Here is a 20,404-nt window from a genome sequence, read left to right on the forward strand (position 1 = left end):
GCACGTGAAAATCGTTGCTTCAGTTCCCAATGAAACATGGCGTGAGCTGTCAATTTGACAGAATTTTAGTATGCACCAGTTATTTCCAGCCGCAGTGTCCAAACCCCCATCCCACCATCGTGAAAGGGGGGGGACTCCCGTGCTGACCCCGGGCACTAGGATATTTTGAAAACAAACCAACAAATGTCCCTCGGCAGAGACAAACGAGCTGATCATATGCCCGCAGTAGCCTAAGTCCAGTTGGCTCAAAACTCGATTAATATAATCTAATACTGGGTTAACGTGAATTGTGTTTCGAGTTTACAATCAATTAAGATTCTCCCAAAAGGTTTTTGCCCGTTAGTTTTGACTTAGACATTTCTTTACCATTAGCTTAAAATCAGTTTTAATTGAAAAGCAGTTTCAATGAACAAGACGAAAATTTCGGTTAGTCTTCAATCGGGGATTAGTGTTCATCCGCTTAAGCTGAGGGACCTTCTTTCACAGGGACATCACAGAAGTGCTTTAGTTTTAAATCCATGCCGGAACAGAAGACAGTACTCCAATACCTGATGGCCTTGGTCCCTCATTCTTGAAATACTTTATTACACATTCTAGCAAAGAAGACAAGTTTACATATCTGCTATGATACACAGCAGACCTCTCAATACACACAATAATTATAATTCTGGCTTAGTTACAAAAAAAATTATGATCAATAAAAGGAATCACTGGCCGTCAAATCCGCCTACAGACTACAAAAGTTGTTCGCTCGCCTGAATACTGACACAACCAGGCAGATAATTGTCCATTCTTTCCGTAAGTTTCTTCAGTTCACCCACACCGCCCTCGCAACGTAAAATCGTCAATAAATACAAAATGTCTAGAGAAATTCGCGCATTTGTCAGTTCATTAGAATTTTCGTTTGGATCATTTTGCTTCTTATTTACAATATAATTGTATGTTATAATTTAATAAGGCAAAAATAATAAATTCATTTCTTGGTCCTCGCAAGACATCCTTTCGGTAACGTGAGGAAGGGAAAATGCAAAATTTACAACTAAAGAAATATACACAATACAGATGATTAATAGGGCAAGCATGACTTGAAATTAAGTGAGCCAGGGAAAATTGCAGTTTGATTCAAAATGACATCTTAACCACCTCTAGACATTTAGAGAGAAAACCGGTTAAGAACGGCGATTTTCAGTATGAAAAAAAAAAATACTGTGGAAATTTCAAATAGAGTGCTTTCGGGTTGGCTCAAACATTTATAAAAACAGCATCGAGGAGTGATGGCGAAGATTATCGACAGTTTCCGAGCCAAGGACGGAAACCTAGCGATGATACCCGAGTCCAGGTCGGAATCCTTTTGTAAGTATGTTTCCCTCGGATTTGGATCGCTTGGAAAACCTCTTGAGGTCTTGAGAATGATTTTCGTCTAACATCGGTAGGTAACACTGAGGCTCACAGTATTCCTGAAGAAAAAGAAGAGGAAGAATGAACAGAGAATCAAGAAGATTAGAGTAAACAAATGGAAAGCTTAGAGCGGTTTTCAGTGAGTGTCGAGAAAGTATTTTCGCGCTGGCTTTAGTTTTGCTGTACTACGCTTCGTGATTGGTTAACAAAACTCGCGCCACTTTCCTATCCAATGAAAAAGCAAAACCAAGACCAATCGTGCCTCGCTCGCACGCGTTTTCCCGCGCTTGGCGCCGGTTACATGAATTTGCTTCGAATTCTGATTGGTTCATCGCGCTGTTTGCACCTGCTGTGATTGGCCAGTGTAATAACTTTGGTTTTGGTTTTACGACACCAAACTGAACACAGCCCTATGCCGGAAAATTAAGTTTTCATGTACATATAATTAAGATCTTTTCCTTTTCAGTTACCTTGCATCTGCTGAAGAACGCTTTGTAGCCTCCTTCGATAAGGTACAGTTCAGGGTAAAATAATTTAGGGTAATTGTACAAATGCAAATTGCGGTCTCTGTTCCGAAGGAAACGCGACCTAGAAACAAAAAAACATTCATTAGTAAGGCACGCTAAGAGGATGGGCTAGTTTTAGTGATTACATTACTCTTCGAGATTGCCATGTAACAAGTCATTTAACTAATCGACGGCAGTTTTCTTTGGTCTACACTCCTACAGACTATAAAATGACGTCAAAACATTTCAAAACTCAAGTGGAACCACGAAACTTAGGCGAGTGGTTTCACTGTCAAGTTTTGAACATTTTATGGAGTCATTTTATGGTCTGTAGGAGTATAGATCATAGAAAATTGCCGTCGTTTTATATTCTACAATAACGTGGCAAAAGTACGAGCGGAATTGGCTTTTTTTCCGTTGAGAAAGCGCGCGTGTTACATCCGACGTCATTTTTATTGTCTGTACTCTTATTAACAATTAGATCATGAGCTCGAGATTCCCCGAATCAACTATCGCCCGATAGAAATCGAGACCGAATAATCTAATTGCTTTAGTATAAATCTACCAACATCATGATAAGATTTTGCATCATGGGAAACTCGGAAAAAAAATCCGAGCTCCATGATGCAAAAACTTATCATGATGTTATTTCTAATTGGGGGGACTCGCTTTGATAAATCTACCAGTCGTTCAAAACTTAACAACAAGAATGATGATATAAATAAGTCAAGCCACCACACACTGTTAGGCTACTCACTCCACTCAATATCTAGAACAGAATATCTAGATAGTAAGTAGCATAGCCAATAGGAGAACAGCAATCGTGATAGAACGCGAATTACACTAATAGACAATAGCTACGTGCCAATCAGCGCGCGACATTTTGACAGTTATTGTAAAGAAGTAAATAACAAGTGTTAATTAAACTCGTGCGCTTGTTGCCGTTGTAACATGAATCCTCCAACTTACATGTCGGGTCCTCTTTTAGACGAGAACTCGCAGTGGAATATTAAAATCGTCTTCTTTCCGGTCAAACTTTTCTTGGGGTTCTCGAGAAATTCGCTGTAAATATCCTCTTTTGTGTAAATGTTTTTTGCACCCTGAAGAACAATAAATAAACACTTGTCTCAGTTACTGACCATTCACTCTGCCATTCACTTCAAAAAAGTCTAGATTACCGTGTGCAAAATATAGACAAACAGAACCACAGGAAAGCACTGGTGAGATAACAAATCGGACGTATTTTACCTGTATATGGCCTGCGTTGTACTCATAAGGATAACGGCAGTCTATAATATGAGCTTCCACGTCTGGGAATTCATTGTTCAGAACACGTGCAACCTGCAGAGAAACAACACTAAATTAACTGAAAGTACTGAGAAAAGACTTCACTAGTCAAGCGAGAAGTCGCAAAACCAAAAACAAGCTAATTTCTCTGACCAATCACAACAGACGTAAACAGCGCAATGAGCCAATCAGAATACGAAGTAAATGCATGTGACCGGCGTAAAGCGCGGGGAAACGCGTGCGAGCGAGGCACGATTGGTTTTGGTCTTGTTTCTTATTGGTTGAGAAAGTGGCGCGAGTTTTGCTAGCCAATTACAGACAGTAAACTCAAACGAGGATTACTTTCGAGACTTAAAGAAGACTGAATAATATTACCGTTTCTGGAGTTAAACATTTCAGGTCATCGTGTTGTCCGGGTATTGACGGAAGGGTGTATGGCTGCAACGAAAACAAATAAAGATGATCATTTCATTTAAAATTATTAATAATAACTATTAAAAACCTCAATGACTGATACAATTCAAACGCATTCTTAAATAAGCCTTTCAACCTACCCCACTAAAATCTCCGACGACATTTTTATGGCCTAAGATGGAAAAGAGAAACAGTTTAGTAACTTACAGAGGTTTTTCGTGTACACTAACGTAATGATCCGAATGCTCCAAAAAATAACACAGGTAGGACCTTACCTTCGAGACAATTTGCTCTTTTTTGTAACATTGGAGTACATGCCAATTTTCCAGAGCTCCAAATTGGCGTCGCGCAGTGATGTAGAATTTGTACACAGTATCTCGAAAACTCCCACAAAATTTGAACTGTTTACAATGTGCCTCAATCACTAGTAAAAACTTGTAAAACAGGCTACTAAGGATTTCCAGAATCAGCAATAACCAATCAACCAACAGCTTATCCAGGTACCAGACTTCTAGTTTTATTTGTCTCTGTAGCCTGAAGTTGCTACTGTTATCAATTAAGGTTAGAGGTACTGTATAAAAAGTTCATCTCGAATCATGAACCAATAACAGCCCTGACGAAACTCATTTTCCAAGATTGTCAAGGCTGGAAAACATGGAAACAAAAATCCACCCATCCAAAGCCAAAAAACATTCAATTGCAAGGAAAATTACTTTTCCACTCAACATTTGCGTTGGATGAAAACGTTGCTCTGCTTAAAAAAGGAATTGTAATTAGAGCATTTTGTACCTACCGGAAGCATCAAGCAAATCTCCAAAGTCGTGTTCGAACATTGCTGACTGTGTACGTCTTAAGGAAGAGGGATGTCCACTATGTGTTGATTGTAACATGGCCTGCAATTAAAACAGTGAGAGATTGGACACACCACACAGTACCAGAGATATCTCTCCACTTCCCTCTGAAATACATAATCACCACCACCATTAGATACGGAGTACCAATCACAACGGCGATTTTTTAAAATGGAGATTTATAATTTACACAAAAAAGACGAAGACAAATCTTTAACAAGATTTGTCTACGGCTTTGGCCAACACAAAACAATCAACCCTGATCGACAATGCAATAGAAAGAAGTATTTTTATGTTTGCATGTGTCAGACAGCAACAAAAAACACATGTACCTGTGGACTGAATTTAATGTCTATAAAAATCTGCAAATATAAATGGATGAAAACAGGTACATGAATAGCCTAAAAGATCAATCCTTTAAAACAGCTTTACAAGATAAAAAAACTTTGAAGTTTGTCATGAAAGAGAGGAAAGAGTCCGTTGTAAATTCACTTACCATCTCAAACAAAGTTGGATGATTGTTTGAGCCCTCAATGACTGACATACATCTCTGCCTACAAAAACAGAAAGAAAAAAGTGTGACAAAAGATTCAAGCGTGTGAAAAATGAAAAAAGAACTTTAAACAGTATTAATGAATAGAAGTAAATGCAAACCACACCTAAACCTTTTCCTCGAGTTTGGACTTTGGTCTCTTGGTGGATTGGGCCTCTGCAAACAACACAAAAATACAAATAACGGTTAATGACATTCAAGAGTTCTACTTAGCAACACTTTACCGTATTTATTTGATTAACAGCCCACCCAAACCCCTCCCAACCAAAAAACAATTCTGTACTAGCCCAGCTGAAGCAAGAGGAGCATCAGTTGTGTTTCAAAATTGGTTTTAGACAAGGTAGTCAATGAACTTTTATATTGTTTACGTTAGATTTTGCATTTCTTTTTGTCTTGTTGAGGCGAAATAAACTTGTTATCCCTGGTTTTGTTATTCTCTAAAAATGTCCTCCCTTGCTGAAAATGTTGGGAAAATAAAAAGCTCCCACCCTTGAATGAGCGGCCACCCTTATTGGCCCAAAATTAAATAAGCACCCAGGACAGTTAATCGAATAAATATGGTAGCTACAGACAAAAGTATTTTATTACAGCGTTTTATTCTGTATTCCAAATGCATATTGATTGGCTTGAACCAGAACTTTCTGAAATTTTCCCTCAAGATAATAAAACTGTTAAGTATACAGACTTCAACTATGAAACCTCCAGTTAGTTACAACATTTAAGAAAACTAGGAAACTCAGGCTTTGCAGTCTAATGTTCATGATACACAAACAACACCAGTATATATCGGGAGGCCCCTAAATTTCACTTTGAATCAGCATTTTATTTTACCAAGCACAAGACAATACTAGCCACCCCTTTCATTTAATAACATCTTTTGTTACATCTCTCAGTTAGTATGCACAGTTTGATTGGTTGATTTTGTGGGCCATATTTCACTGTGTGGTCCATTAAATTTGAAAGTTTCCTTTCCTGCGCACCTGATTAACCTCAGAGATATAATAAATATTTTACTAACCTTGTTTTCTCAGTCTGTGCTGTAAGTTATGGATCCTTGTTTTTTCCCGTTGATTTATGGCCTGCGCGTTTTGCACTTGGGCCAAAATCAATGGGGAAAAACTCAGTCCTTAACTTACAGTATGGACCTTGAACTCGGTTAGTAAGACATATTCATTGCCTAACTTGTATTTCACCTTAAGTGCAAAGGATTTGGACCTCTGTCTCACTGAACATCTTTCTTTGGTTGGACTCTCAGATGGCACAGTGTAAGCCCTATCTCTTCCAGCATTGAACAAGTCTCTTGGTTTATAACCTGGCACACATGCCTACATAATGATTCATAAAAAATATTAACACAGCTTAAAGAAATGCTACACTGATCTTTCACATTACATCACCTATTGACATTCATGTGCCAACCAATCAAAGGTGTATTGGCTGTTGGAACAAAGAGTTATTTTGTTTCAATGGTGGACATATATGAATAATAAACGATGTTTGTAAACAGTTAAACATTGCTATACAACAAACAAGAGCCACTTAGTGGAAATGCTGTTAATAAAGTCTATTATTATTATATCATTTTATAATACTATGAAAATAATTGTTCATATTTTACAGTAAATATTGTTATAATACTATGAAAGTAATTTTTACTCAAAAACTTTTTACACAAATAAACTTTCTTCATCATCACTAGACGTCAAGCCAAGCTTACTGCTAGTCTTTGCGAGGGGTAACAGCTTGCTGATCACAATAACATTTACTAGTAGTGTAATATTATTGTTTTTGCCTGATCGTGAGAGAGCCATCTCAATTCAGTATAACCAACGGGTCAAGGACATTTACTGAGAAGACTGCATTATCATCTGTGGTCTCCATGGTGAAATACACTGTAAGTAGTAAGCTTTGACAGTTTCAGCCAACATTGCCTGAAACCAGCAAGGTAAACGTGTCATCTGCTTTTAATAGCACTTCCAGATCTTAGGGTGTATCCAGGATAGTTGTCCTGTATCAGGCCTCATTTCTCCAAAACTTTTGTTGTAGTTTAAAGATGATTCCCATCATGATAAATACCATAGTTTGCCAAGGCTTGACTAAAGGATGTGGTGTAGGCTTCACTGTCCATTGCGCCAAACCATTATATGTACCTAACTGCCTATCCAACTTTTGAAATCTTGTCATCATAAAGTCATGTTTATTATACAACTTACTTTGCTTCGCATTACATGATTATTTCTAATTTTTAAAGTTACCTTTGGTGTATCTCCAGTATTGTTCTCTTTCATATCTTCTCCCTGTGTAAGAAAGGAAATCCAGGCTACTTTAGGCCATTCTTTGAACTCAACTTTGAATTCAATGAATTAAGTTCATGTGAAGTGCAGCATCTGAATCAATTCGGAACTTGGATCAGGTGAGCCGTTTTTTCCGCCTGGCTTAGCTGGGAATAACAGCTGTGGACTGGCTTTGATTCAGACGCTGTACTTCATATGAGCTGAATAAAATGCATAAATTGACCCAAATCCGCAATTTTCTTCAGTCTTAGTATGCTTTAGTGAATTAATTTTGGCTGAATTAAGTTTGGCATCTGAATCAGTTCAGCTGGGATTAATTATGACCTTCAATGCACTATGTGGGCATGGCATACCTCTTTAGAAACCAGTGGGGCACTGACAAGTTCAGTTATTCCTGACGGCATTTGTGAGCAATCATCCTGTGCAGGGAAATAAAGGTTGTTATCAATATCTAATAATTAAAAATATTTCTGCTCACAATAAGACAGACACATTAAAACACTCTCTGTGAATATAACCATGTTGGCATACCTCTTTACACTGTTCTTGAACTAAGTCATCAATAAAACCATCATCATCTGCATCAAAATCAAAGTCGCATGTTCCACTGTCCAGACTATTGCACTCTGATGGAGATGATGGGATGAAATTATCTTTGGACTGGACCTATCAGAAAAACAAAATTAAATCAAGAGATGGGAAAATAATTTGTTTAAGTCAAGATTACATGCAGAAATTAATGAAAGTCATCTCAAATGTAATGTAAAGTTAAAGGCACTGTTTCACCTGGCAATTTTTCTTCTAACTTGCCTCACAGTTTTGTTACGACACAAGTTGCACTAATTGTTGCCTACTGTAACATAACCTGAAATGAACCTGTGGCACATGTCTCCCAATTTTGTCATTGTTGTCGAAATTGTCGCGAGAAGCAGAAGATGGTTCTACTTTGAGCAATGGTGACTGTAACAAAAACGTTGTCAGGCATTTTCAATTCAGGGCATGTTACAGCACTGGCAATGATCCATGCAACTTGTGTCACAATGGCGCAACAAAATTGCGAGACAAGTTGCATAAAAAATTGCCTAGTGTAACAGCGCTTTAGGAACATGATCATTACTTTTTGCCCAGCACAGCATAGGGCATCCACCAGTACCATCCACCGCACATGTTTTTTATCATTGTTTTGCTACTTCACTACAGGTATATTACACTCTTAAACACTTTTTGAAGTCTTGACTAATCATAACTCCACACTCTATGAGCACCTATTACTTTTATCATTGTTTTATTTTAATCATTTTGTTTCCATTTAAAAGCTTTAAGTTACAGTCTTGAAAAAAAAACTTTGCTAGTGAGAGCAAAGAGAAATATACAAGACAAAATGAATGAACCTGTTTTACAATAATATTATTGTATTACAGTGCGGTGCGCCTTACCGTGGCCACCCAACAAACTTTTTTTTTTACAAGTTAGCCATAAAATACAAAACGACATGTTTTCAATAGTTGTTGCATCACTTGCCCATTGGACTTTGCAAGGAGATGTGACCGTTAACCAATGTTGGGTGGCCACAGTAAGGCGCACTGTAAATGCTAGAATGGTTCAAGATTACAGTAACTACTATCATGGAATATTTTCATTTATGTTCACTTGAGACTTGGAAGAAGAAGGAAATTTTGCGAGATAGGAGGGTAGGGCTAATTGCGGGGGGAGTCTTACTTCTCTGTCAGAAAGAGGGAGTGAAAAGGAGAAAAAGAGATAAACACTTGAAACAATTTTCCATTAGATGAAATTACCTGTGGTGACGGATCAGATAATGTTCTTAATGGCATACCACCGCCTGATGATGACTTGGTCAGTTTTCCTCCCACTGGACATTTTGGTCGGGCAAACTTGAATTCTCTGACATCCGCAGGGTGGAACATTTCATTTTTTTCCATGTTTTGATCCTTTTCAATGGAAAAGTTCAATTCAATATTCTCCTTGTTTGCAGAAAAAGGATCTTCTCCACTTTTAACCTGATAGAAGTAAAGTAAATCATGATTTCATTGGAAATATACACGTGTATGTTGTTAACAACTACTTTTTACTACAGGTAGATGGTCAAGTTTTAGAGCACTGGTCAAATGTAATTGCCTATCAAGCCCACAAAACTGTTTATAAGAAACATGTAACAAATTTCAGAATAAAAAGTAGCGAGATGAAAACATGACATTTCGGCAACGACATGTCACCATTATCAAATTGTTCCTCAAAACTTAAAATGAACTCTGATAATGTGTTCTCAACCTCATTTATAATTCATCAAAAGAGAAAACAAAGAAAATTATCACTACTGTGACCCTGGTTTGGATATGTGTTCTTAATTACCATAAAATTTTGCCAACTTAGGCTTGAATTTCGCCAAGCCATATCAAACACTCAAAAGTGTGTTTCATCAGATATCCAAACACCTCAAAGTCATTACAAAAAAAAACTTGGCTGCGAGGTGTTTGGATGTCTGATGAACCACGCCTTATCAAACAGAACAGCCAATGAAGACTTACCGGTAAAGAATTCCACCTCTTAAAAGGAGGTCGCCTAGGGAAATTAAAAAAGAAAAGAAACTACCATAAAACATCTGCAAAAATTATTAGTGGTTACCAATAACATGCAACCTACCGCCTTCAAAGGAGTCGGATAAAGTTGCGTTTTGGTGGACATCGATCAAGATTCTAAGGCAGCCAGGCAAGAAACTGAGAATTTTACCTCATTAAGAGAATGAAAAACCTTATCTAAATTGCTTTCCAAGCGGATCAGGCAAAAGGTAAAGGTATTTTTTAACTAAAAATTTAAATTTCACTGCATGTGATAATGTGCTAACTCGTATGCACTGCTGATTTCGCAAATTATCACATGCAGCAAATTAAATTTTTTTCATTCAAAAATACGATATCCTCTTCCCCAATGCCCTTTCTTTTATATAAACTGACTTGGAAATCAACTTTGATAAAGTTTACCATCTGTCAGTGTAAGAAACTGTCAATTTCTTGGTTCTTCCCTACAGTCATTTTGTGTCACCATCTCAACAAACATTTTGTCCTGACCACAAAAATCAACGGAGAGGAGAAGTACTCAATAGAGCTCTAGAGTTATTTCAGGAAAATTATTGCAGGCAGGGGATTGGTCAACATATACACAAAGTTTCAACAAATAAATTGCTACATTTTTAATTAACAGTTTAGAGATAAATACAGAAATGGTATAAAGGAGCATTTGCTTATTTTCATGTTACTTCAATCAATTTAACATGTAAAATATGTAAAGCTGATTTTTGATAACTAGATCAATTCAGCTAGCTAACATAATCGATGATTTGTGAAACAATAGAAAACACGTGTACCTCGGAAACAGCTGGCTACAAACCAAAAATTTAAATGATAGCATAATTAATTCTAGAGAAATTTACACGTGCAAATGCCATTTCAAGAACAAAAATTAATTCTTGTGTCGATCGGCTACCGTATATTACCTATGAAAGGCAAACAGATCTTTCTAAAGCTGTACAGCTGTGCAATCTTATAAGATAATAATTTGTATGCAATTATATAACGTTTTGAACTTGAATTGTGTTGAAAGTAAATAAAATGAACACAAACCTCTGCTTTCTCTTTTCAGCGTTTGACCTTCAAACAAGAACAAACATACAGTGAAAGGTAATGCTATAACTTCTATCTCGTTAATTAAAATATCTGACCATCACAAGAGCATCACAAGAGAAGCCCATGAAACAACCTCTGCTCCAAGGCCGAGTACTCACGAGATCATAGATAAGTAAAACATTTTTAAAGTTTTTATGAACGATCTTGTTACAGGTGTAAGCAAAAGTGTGCAGAAAATAAATCAAGTTATCAAAATTAACCCTTGATTATTGAAAAAAGAAAACTTGGTTTTGCATATTGAAAGATCAGTTCAGATAATAAGACTTAAGTTTAATTTCAGTTTTCAACTTTGTTTTCAAAACGGTTGACTTTTTAGAAAACAGTTTAATAGACTTCCCGGAATAATGCAGCTACAAAATGTTACAATTCCACGAAAGAAACACATTAAAGCACAAGTACTTAAACGCTAATAAAAATACGGAGGCATGCTATTAAAAACAAAATACTAATGTCACAAACATGGCGGAGCTTACTTTATCACTTCCATGGATGGCGAATCAAAAGTTGGTGAATCGGGGCAGTAACCTAAAAGAGAAAGACGAACCAGGATTAATATAGAAGAAGGAAGACATTTTTGTTGCAGCATGACTTTGTGTCGATCTATGCGGAATAGGCTAGCGTGAAAGTGAAAGTGCGCAAGTGTAATTTATACCTGATTCGTTCGAGGCGGTCGAAAGGGACCTCTGAAAAGTTTCTCTGGCGTTCGGTGTTAAGCAATCATTTCCAGACATGGAGAGCTTTCTCTTTGGAGTCCTCCCTAAACTATAGAAAGAAAGAAATAAGAAATATGGTTAGCAGAGGTAAAGTTTTATGTGCTAACGAGTAAACGTAAAACCGTTCGATTTGCTACAAAACAACGCCGCCGACGGCCGCCATAAATGCCCGCAGAAAAAGACAGTAGAAACACGTTTACCTGCTCTCTAAATTCTTCGCCAATTCTGTTATTGGAGAAAGTACGGCATTAGGAGCAATGTCCAGTGAATTTTTCCTTCGTGGAAGTTCTAACTCGAGGTAGCTTCCAGCTCTTGGTTTCATCCCGGCCATGTTGGAAATCGACAACCACTTGAACGAGTCGAAGGGTTCAACCGGACAGAATTCTAACGCGGAAATAACGGCCACTGAGCCCGAAGTAACACGGGAATGGAGTAAGAAGGAAAGAAATGTGATTCTAAACTACTGTTACATGGATTTGGTGAGTAAGGAAAGAAGAAAGCAAACTGCTTAACAGGGCTTCGACACAACCTCGTCTTTTCAAACTTTCCCCCGCATGCTAAGTGAAAACATTATGTATGGCGCCAGCCAATCACAGCGCTTTGTTGTTGGTTTCCTGGGAATCTCATTTTCGTTTTTCCCGCTTCGTTACACTTCCGGTTGGCCTCGCATTCAAACGACTGCGCAAGCCACAAGGAAAACGAAAAAAGCAATTGTCATTATACATGCTTTTTAACCTAAGTGCATGGGGTTGGGAAAAAAAAATGATTTAACACTCATTCGAAAATATAATTCCCACAGCAAGGGAACGTTGCTATGAAGACTTCTTGCTTGTTCACTAATAATAAACAAGCCTAATTTATGCGGCACCAAAGGACAAATCTACACCCCACTGCACTAGAATAGTTTGTTCAGTTACCAAAAGCATAAAAGCCATCAAGAAAATGTAGTACGATGTTGTTACGAAAAACTCTACCGTACAAGCTGCTGAGGGCTTTGCAAGTTGTCCAAAAGTCGTACGAAGAGACCAACTATGGAGGAACTGAGCGGAAGTTGGTTATTTTTTATTTTATTTTATTTTGTTTCGCCTACAGGCACAGGAATAATAATAATAATAATAATAATAATAATAATAATAATAATAACTGGCGTGTAGACAGGGAGACGACAAAAGCTTAACCAATTATAGTGGACCCATTAAGGTACAAAAAATATGCCGGGAGAAAGAAAAAACGAAACAGCAAGACCGGCGTTTTTCCATGTCTTATCGTAATATATTTTAGGCAGAACTCGATTTGGACCACACGAATTCAAACCTAATACGTTTTGGATCTTTTAACACTGTAGGTTTGAATGATCTTTACCGGGTAACTTAGCAACTTTAACTGTCTACAATAATTCTAAAGATAACGCCTCGTCAGTGATAGCTGATACTAATCACCTGGCAGCAGCTGGCTCGAGGTGTTTCATACACGCTGTTTGGCATCATGTTATTTTTACTAGCTTCAACAACTTTCTAAATCTGTATTCTAACGTGATGGCTGGTTTCTCGCATGCGAGGATCAGAGGACAGACCGGAAATAGGGAACTGGCCCCCCTTTTTTCTTGCGGTATATTTAAAAAGTTTTTGTAACTGTCTTTCGAATGGTATTATGCAATCAATCGTTTTAAAAAATTCCTCCTAAAGTCTGTCTTCCGAAGCATTAACTTTTGGTCGCAAATGCTCCCAGAATGCTGTAAAGCAGAATCTCCACGAATGTTAATTTTTTATTGCGGTGGAGGTGGGAAGGGGGGAAGGGGGTGGGGGGGGGGGGGGTGGTATCTTGCGCTCTCGCCACAATTTCTTCGGCCCCCTACTTCTGGATTTTCTGGATCCGCCTTTGCCTGGAACTGGTGGAGTTTATGCAGAGCCCCTTCCCTCCCGTCCCCTGTATTTCTCCCGTACAGTTCTTCTTCGTTACTTCTTCGTCCCGCCATCTGCTTCGGTCTGAAGCCTCCTGCTACCATGATTCTTGTAGTATGCCAACCATAGTAAATTGTCTGGCCTTTGTAGCGCTTCCTTGGACGACCACGGTTAACACTCTAACATACTACTCCAATTAAAACGAGACGTTTCATACATTCTAAGTTACAATTGTTCTAAGGTGTTGAGAAAAGATTTCACCTCAAAACTTTCCAAGACATTTCGTTTCAACATAAGATGGTCTGAAAGATTTGCTTCGCCGCCCCTCGCAATTCCCTTCGACGACAGCAATAAATAACGGGATTTAAAGCAGAGTTAGCTAAAACAAGCGACGTTGCATATAAATTGAGTTGCATGACTGCTTTGTTCCAATAACTGGTGCTGCTAATAAATATTCCAAGGAAGAAGTAAGGCAGAAAACAAAACAAAAACGCAAAAAACACGTAAAATGTGTTGATGATCGATCTTCGTAATTCGGCCATGTTCGATATTCTCGACTGTTCCTGCTCCGATGTATGATGATGAATTTGGCTTCGTATCTGCCCCTGATGTCGCCTTAAAACCATAAATATTCTACTATAAGCAAAACAGGTCGACGAGAGGCAGACAGTAATTACAACCATTGCAAAAATCATGAAGATACGATAACCAGCCATTCGAGTGATTGTGAAAACACCGCTTCCCATCCACAAAGTTATCTGGAAGTATATGACTTTTCTCTCGGTCACCAGTTCTTGATAACGCAAATTAAAACGGATGGCTAAATATCGATCGACACTGATTGCTGTTATTGTTAATACTGAAACGGTAACCATAAACGTTGAAGTGATACTGTAGATAGCTGTGAAGGTGCAGTCCAGTGGGAGACCATTGTAAACTTTTATCAAGGTTGTTATACACATTGGTTGGATTAAAAAACCGACGCCAATATCCGACAGGGCTAGACCGAGAAAAAGAAAATTTGTAGCTGAATGTAGCGATGGAGTGCGCACAATGCAATAGATAATCAAGAGATTACCTGCAATGGCGGCAAGTGAAGTGATGAAGTTAAACACCACGTTGATGACCAATGCAATGTCAGCTTTTGGTAGCAAGAGAAATGGTATCTGCATAGCGCATGACGTATCGCTTGATCCAGCCATGTCGCTTTGAAAACAAGCTTGCAGGTCTCTCTTTGAAGGTGTAAAGTGGGAGGCATCAGTTTTGTGTTCTAAAATCGACCAAAAATGAGAATATTATTCAATCAAACGTCGGTATCGTTTATTTTGTTCCACTATTGTTCAATCAAACCTCACATTCACGCAAAGGTGTTGTGTAAACCGAGCAGATGGTTGATTTTGAGTACAAATATTCCACTGAACCAAACATGTATCGATCTCAGTTGTGCTAAGTTAAAGAATACATAAGAATGCCATTTATAAGAAGGAAACAAGTTAGCTTACCGAGACGACCGACCAATTATTAATCAGATGTTGTTTCCCATATTTCTTATTTTAGATGTTTTCGTCAAAGTAAGATAGACTTGCTACTAGGGAAGGGGGTACTTCTCGGTATTTTTGGTGGGGAGTGTGCGGCTGTGCTCTTCAAACTGATTTCAGACCTAAATATGTAATTTTCGGTAAAATTCATACATACCCGTTTCTGTAAAATCCATAGTTATTTTCAGAATCTCTGCTGAAGATGATTAAAATCTCTACCCTATTTCGGACAAAAACCATGCCTTTGGAGCCGCACCGTACCTATATAACTTATATAGGAGAACAACCCTCCCCCGGGGCTGATGCAACAATAAGCAATCATTTAAAATGAGCTTCATTTGCAAGTGAATGAAAAGTTATTTGAATGTGATACTTGCACTCGTCTTAAAAGAAAATTTTGGAGGAAAACCAGGATTGGACAATTGGTTTCTTAATTGGATTCACCTCTCCAAAACAGAGCCTTAACATCACCCAATGCATCCAGTCTTAAGATAGAGTGGCACTAATCTTTCAATTCCTGATACACTTATAATCATTTACATCTGTACGCGGTTGTGTATAGCAGATGCAATTTTCGTCGCCTATAGATTCATAAGTTCGAAAGCCAAGATTGAAAGCCAAGATTGTTTAGGCGAACCTTATTAGTCTGGTTTCCACTCTTTTTTTTTAACTGTGGCATTGTATATACCTTATTAATTCCTGTTTTAATAAACCACGCCGAAGATCTTGGCCTCCTGTCTTGTTTAAACTGATAGCAATTTCGGCGTCTTGCAAGTTAATTTGAAGATTTAATATCCGAGTGAGTCAAACTTCTTGCAAGTTTCTATTTTCGCCATAAAATAAGACCTAAAGGTCGCAAAATGGAAAGTATGTTACTTTAAACAATTTTCTTCGCCTGTATTCTAACATTACACCATCGATATGTTTTATAAATTCATTTCCTGACGTTATTTTGCAGGTGTGATAAGCATTGACAGTACTGCCGGCACTTACAATTTCAACCTGTCGAGGTTTGAAGCCATTCTAACGTTTATTTCCATAACAATGCCAGATGACAGATTGCATGAATCATGCAGTTTTATTTTTTCTATAATACAATATTTACAATGAAAAACAGAAAGAAAATGTACAAATGTTTCTATGATGCATCACTAGGGAAAACTGGCTGTCCAAGAATCTTTTTTTCAACAGCAAGTGTTTTGAAACATTTGCTTCACCGCCCTACGAAATTCCCGCGCTCGACGACGGCAGTAAATAACGGGATTTAGAGCAGAGTTAAACAAAACAAGCGATGTTGAATATAAATTGAGTTGCATAACAGCTTTGTTCAAACTACTGGTGTTGTTGATAGATATTCCTAGTCAACAATAAGGCAGAAAACAAAACAGAAACGCAAAAAACACGTAAAATGTGTTGACGATTAATCTTCGTAATTCGGCCGTGTTCGATATTCTCGGCTGTTCCTGCTCCGATGTATGATGATAAATTTGTTTTTTTATCTGCGACTGATGTCGCCTTAAAACAATAAATATTTTGCTATAGGCAAAACAGGTTGATGAGAGGCAGACACTAACGACAAAAGATACGAGAATCAGATAAATATGAAAACCCGCCGTCCTTGAGATGGTGAAAAGACCACATATAGTCCGCAGTGTTATCTGGAAATATATCATTCTTCTCTCCGTCACCAAGACTTGATACTGCAAGTGATAATGAATGGCCAAATATCGGTCTACGCTGATTGCTGTCATTGCAATCTCGTACCCAGAGTCTTCAGGCTTTTTGGTCAGCGGGGCAACGCCGGGAAGACTCTGGGGACATCGAATTTTATTACCGCAGGATTTCTGCGGTAAAACAATGGAAACCGTTACCGAACAGCCAATCAAAAAATTTGAATTTTTTCGATGTCCCCAGAGTCTTCCCGGCGTTGCCCCGCTGACCAAAAAGCCTGAAGACTCTGGGTACGAGATTGCTGTCATTGTTGACACTGACGCAGCTACCAGAAACGTTGAAGCGATACTGTCACGGATAATTATGAAGGCGCATTCTACTGATTCTACTGGAAGGCCCTTGTAAACTTTGATCATGACTGTTATGTACATTGTGTATTCGATGAAACGACCCATGTACGCCAACATCAGACAGGGCTAGCCCAAGAAAAAGAAAATTTGTAGCTGAATGTTGCGATCGAGTGCTCACAATACAAAAGATAATCAAGAGGTTTCCTGCAATGGCGGCAAGTGAAGTGATGAAGTTAAACACCACATCGATGACCAAAGCATCGTCGGCTTCTGGTAGTGAGAGAAATGTTATCTGCATTGCACATGAACCGGAATTGGTTGATGGAGTCATATCTTGACTTGAAATCGATTCCGCCCTCTGTGTTGCCAATATGTTGTTCTGATATAGCTTTTTAAAAACGATAGTGGGCACCGCCTAGTTGATGATTTACTGTCCGTCAAATGCTCAGCTCTTTGTGATTTTACCAGTTACGAACATGCTTATGACGAACCGGGTGGTTGGGTATCAGAAATTTCCCACGAAATCAAACTGAACATGCATATGTCTGTAGACGGTTTAGAATCCAGTCTTAGGCTTTACGCAGGGCGCGGCAAGTGGAGGTTCTGGAACAGGGTCCAGTTGCTCAAAGCCTGAATCTTAATTCGAGTTTAATAACTAATCAATGAAAACTCTTCAAAACAGGCTTTTTCCTCAGTTTTGACAAAGATTTTTCTTTACCGCTAACTTAAACACGGAGCGATCCTATAAAAGGGAAGGACACGCCCCCTTTGAAGCGCTTTGTTGGCTTCCAAACGGATCAGTATAATGGTGGATGACGTCGGTAACGGTCGAGGAAAAAAGAGAGAAGAACTATCGTTTGTAAAATCGAAGAGGGAGTCGATTTCTCAATAAAAATAAGCTAAACGCTAACTATAAATCTTGTAAAACACCAGAAATTAGCGAGATTAACGATAATAACGGAAATAATCAAGTTTCGTTGCCGCAATCGAAAGAGTATACGAAACTTACCTCGAAATTCGAAAACCTTCTACCAAATACACGGTACAAAGATCGAAACCATTATAAACTGAAGCCTGCGACGAACTGGACATCTGTATCCCTCCATCTGAACATGCCGATAACCAAAACTAGTCTGTTTTGTTCGCCAAAACTGGCGGGATTTTCAAAATTTGGCAGATGTTTTCCGCTAAACGGCCGCTCGAGTCGTCATGTTGGGTTCAAGTTCATTACCGCCTGTGTATCTATCGATCACGTACGTGAAAACTAACTCCACTAATCCGCTGAAAGTGGCAGTAATAAATTCTAAACTTCTATGCACAAGTCAAAAATAAAAACATCTAAACACATTTCGTACGTGATCATGCATATTTGCATAATTTGCTAATTCGAAAAATCACCAAAGATATAAACAAAACACGACCTGATATTGCTCTCATGTATCTTATGGATGAAATGATAATGGCAATGGTTCTCACATCAGTATTAAAATTAGCCAGTACTAAATATATTGTAAGTTTATACAGTAAGCAATAGAGAGGCCGACTTCAAAAAGATTACCAGCTCCGTCGTCTTGCGTGCGATCGCTCGCCGCTTGAGACACTTCACTTTCCTCCTCCGTTACCCGCTCCGTTGTTTCTTCTAGGCTTCGCTTCCGCGACTTTGTGTCTTTACTTAGCTTTCCCCCACTAAACGACACAAAGGATCGAAGCGATTCCATCTCGGAAGCCGGTTTCAGAAGAACAACCTATTTCGAGACAGAGTTTGTTTACGAACTTTATTTTATCCTAACTGATCATTTCGGAAATATCTCGAAAGGATAAGATTTTACCAGCCGATAAATGAATTCCCGATCTCAAAATAGACGGATAACTTAACTTTCTAAATTCCTCTTCTGTAGCCATATTCATGGGATTGATTTTGAACAAAATAATTCGAACTAAAACAGCTTTTCCGCCGACTCGTCACATCCTTTCGAATCGAAGTTGCGGGAACTTGAACGTACTAAAATAAGACCTTTGGTAATAAACCAATCCGATAAGCGCGTTTGGGATTTTTGATTGACAGTCTGAACCGTTCTAGGATCGCTCCGTGTTTAAAGTTAGCCGTTTAAAAACATTGTTTAAAACCAAGATTAAAAACTTGGTTAATTATTAATCGGGGATTAGCGTTTATCGCCTTTCGCACAAGCGGGTCAATAGTACCTAAATATTAGCAACGAGAACGCTACTAAACAAAAAGGCTTCATGAGCAAAAACAATCTTTCTGCACGTACATTGTAAGTTTTGGTACATTTCTCTGCCGTTCTCTGCAAAACAATAACGTGGAATGACCCAATTCAAGGTTTTGTGGAGAACGTGAACACGAGACGGTGAATTTTTCATTTTCTTTCTTAACTTGAACGCCACTCCTACCAATTTGGTTCCTGGGTAGTTTGTCGTTTGTGTAGAAGTTGAAGGAGTTAAAATAATCGCGAAGTAGCACAAATGAAATCAAAGGAACGCCGGTGAGTTGCACTTCATATAATTAACACCACTTTTCCAAAACTGTAATGTTATCACCAAATCAGGAATGGGCTTCTGACCAAATGCATCCATTTTAAACTATTTGAATACCAAAAAACTCCATAACTGCCATTATGTAGCACTGCTCCATAAATCAGTCAGGAATTTACCTTCATTATTATTGTATGCAAATCTAATTCTCATTGTTTAAACGGTTTGTGATCGGCATTCCTAAAAAAAGTGTTCTGTATGGTGTCCTTTATTGGCCTTCCCAGTCCCAAAGTCCTATATCCATTTCTATTAATTTTTTAGCCTTGGAGGAAAGACTCGTTCCCAGGGTTTTCCCCGTGCAAACGGTAAAGTAAACTCCAAAAGCCCTGGGAACGAGATTGTTCTGTGTTGTAAAAAGGGGGGAAGGGGGTTAGTGTCTAAAGAAACTGTGGTCCTGTGTCGGCTACAGAGTCGGATAGGGTAATTTAGCCACCGAAAAGAGATTCGAGTGCTGACGTTTCGAGAGTTAGCCCTTCGCTCTGACGAAGAGCTAACGCTCACAACGTCAGCACGCAAATCTCTTTACGGTGAACAAATTACCTTATCCGACCCTGTTGATAAAACCAAACATTTTTTCTGTGTTGTGCTGTGCTTACTGTCTACACAATTGCAAAGACAAAATAAACTCCTAATATTTGATGTTAGTACCTGGTGTATACCTTCTAAAGTATGAC

The 20,404-nt window shown here is 38.4% G+C and overlaps 1 protein-coding gene and 1 long non-coding RNA gene across 2 annotated transcripts; both read right to left on the bottom strand.

Moving 5' to 3' along the window:
* Window positions 1-561: 561 nt before the first annotated feature.
* LOC146464584 (M-phase inducer phosphatase 1-like) lies at window positions 562-12,260 on the bottom strand. The gene is made up of 19 exons (XM_085129341.1): window positions 11,918-12,260; window positions 11,657-11,766; window positions 11,478-11,529; window positions 10,942-10,968; window positions 9,850-9,883; window positions 9,100-9,321; window positions 7,835-7,969; window positions 7,657-7,722; window positions 7,265-7,306; window positions 6,203-6,334; window positions 5,116-5,165; window positions 4,953-5,010; window positions 4,399-4,498; window positions 3,746-3,777; window positions 3,567-3,629; window positions 3,153-3,245; window positions 2,874-3,004; window positions 1,869-1,986; window positions 562-1,457 (listed from the first exon to the last, which is right to left on the bottom strand). The coding sequence occupies exons 1-19, from the start codon at window positions 12,046-12,048 to the stop codon at window positions 1,317-1,319; spliced, it is 1,737 nt and encodes a 578-aa protein (XP_084985467.1). The 5' UTR covers window positions 12,049-12,260; the 3' UTR covers window positions 562-1,316.
* A 5,629-nt stretch (window positions 12,261-17,889) lies between these two features.
* On the bottom strand, window positions 17,890-18,981 carry LOC146464585 (uncharacterized). Its single transcript, XR_014868420.1, has 2 exons — window positions 18,736-18,981; window positions 17,890-18,488 (listed from the first exon to the last, which is right to left on the bottom strand). It is a non-coding gene; the product is annotated as an uncharacterized LOC146464585 (long non-coding RNA).
* Between the last annotated feature and the right edge of the window lie 1,423 nt (window positions 18,982-20,404).

The sequence above is a fragment of the Pavona decussata genome, unplaced genomic scaffold (genome assembly GCF_977016875.1).
Source record: "Pavona decussata unplaced genomic scaffold, jaPavDecu1.1 SCAFFOLD_161, whole genome shotgun sequence".
Taxonomy (NCBI): domain Eukaryota; kingdom Metazoa; phylum Cnidaria; class Anthozoa; order Scleractinia; family Agariciidae; genus Pavona; species Pavona decussata.

What these genes read in the sequence shown, in the direction of transcription:
- LOC146464584 (XM_085129341.1), bottom strand. Translation starts at nt 12,048, where the DNA reads ATGGCCGGGATGAAACCAAGAGCTGGAAGCTACCTCGAGTTAGAACTT. An exon ending in TCGTCGGAGATTTTAGTGGG is followed by an intron (nt 3,630 to 3,745) that starts GTAGGTTGAAAG and finishes TTTTCGTTGCAG; the next exon opens with CCATACACCCTTCCGTCAAT. An exon ending in TCTAAAAGAGGACCCGACAT is followed by an intron (nt 1,987 to 2,873) that starts GTAAGTTGGAGG and finishes TTTTGTTTCTAG; the next exon opens with GTCGCGTTTCCTTCGGAACA.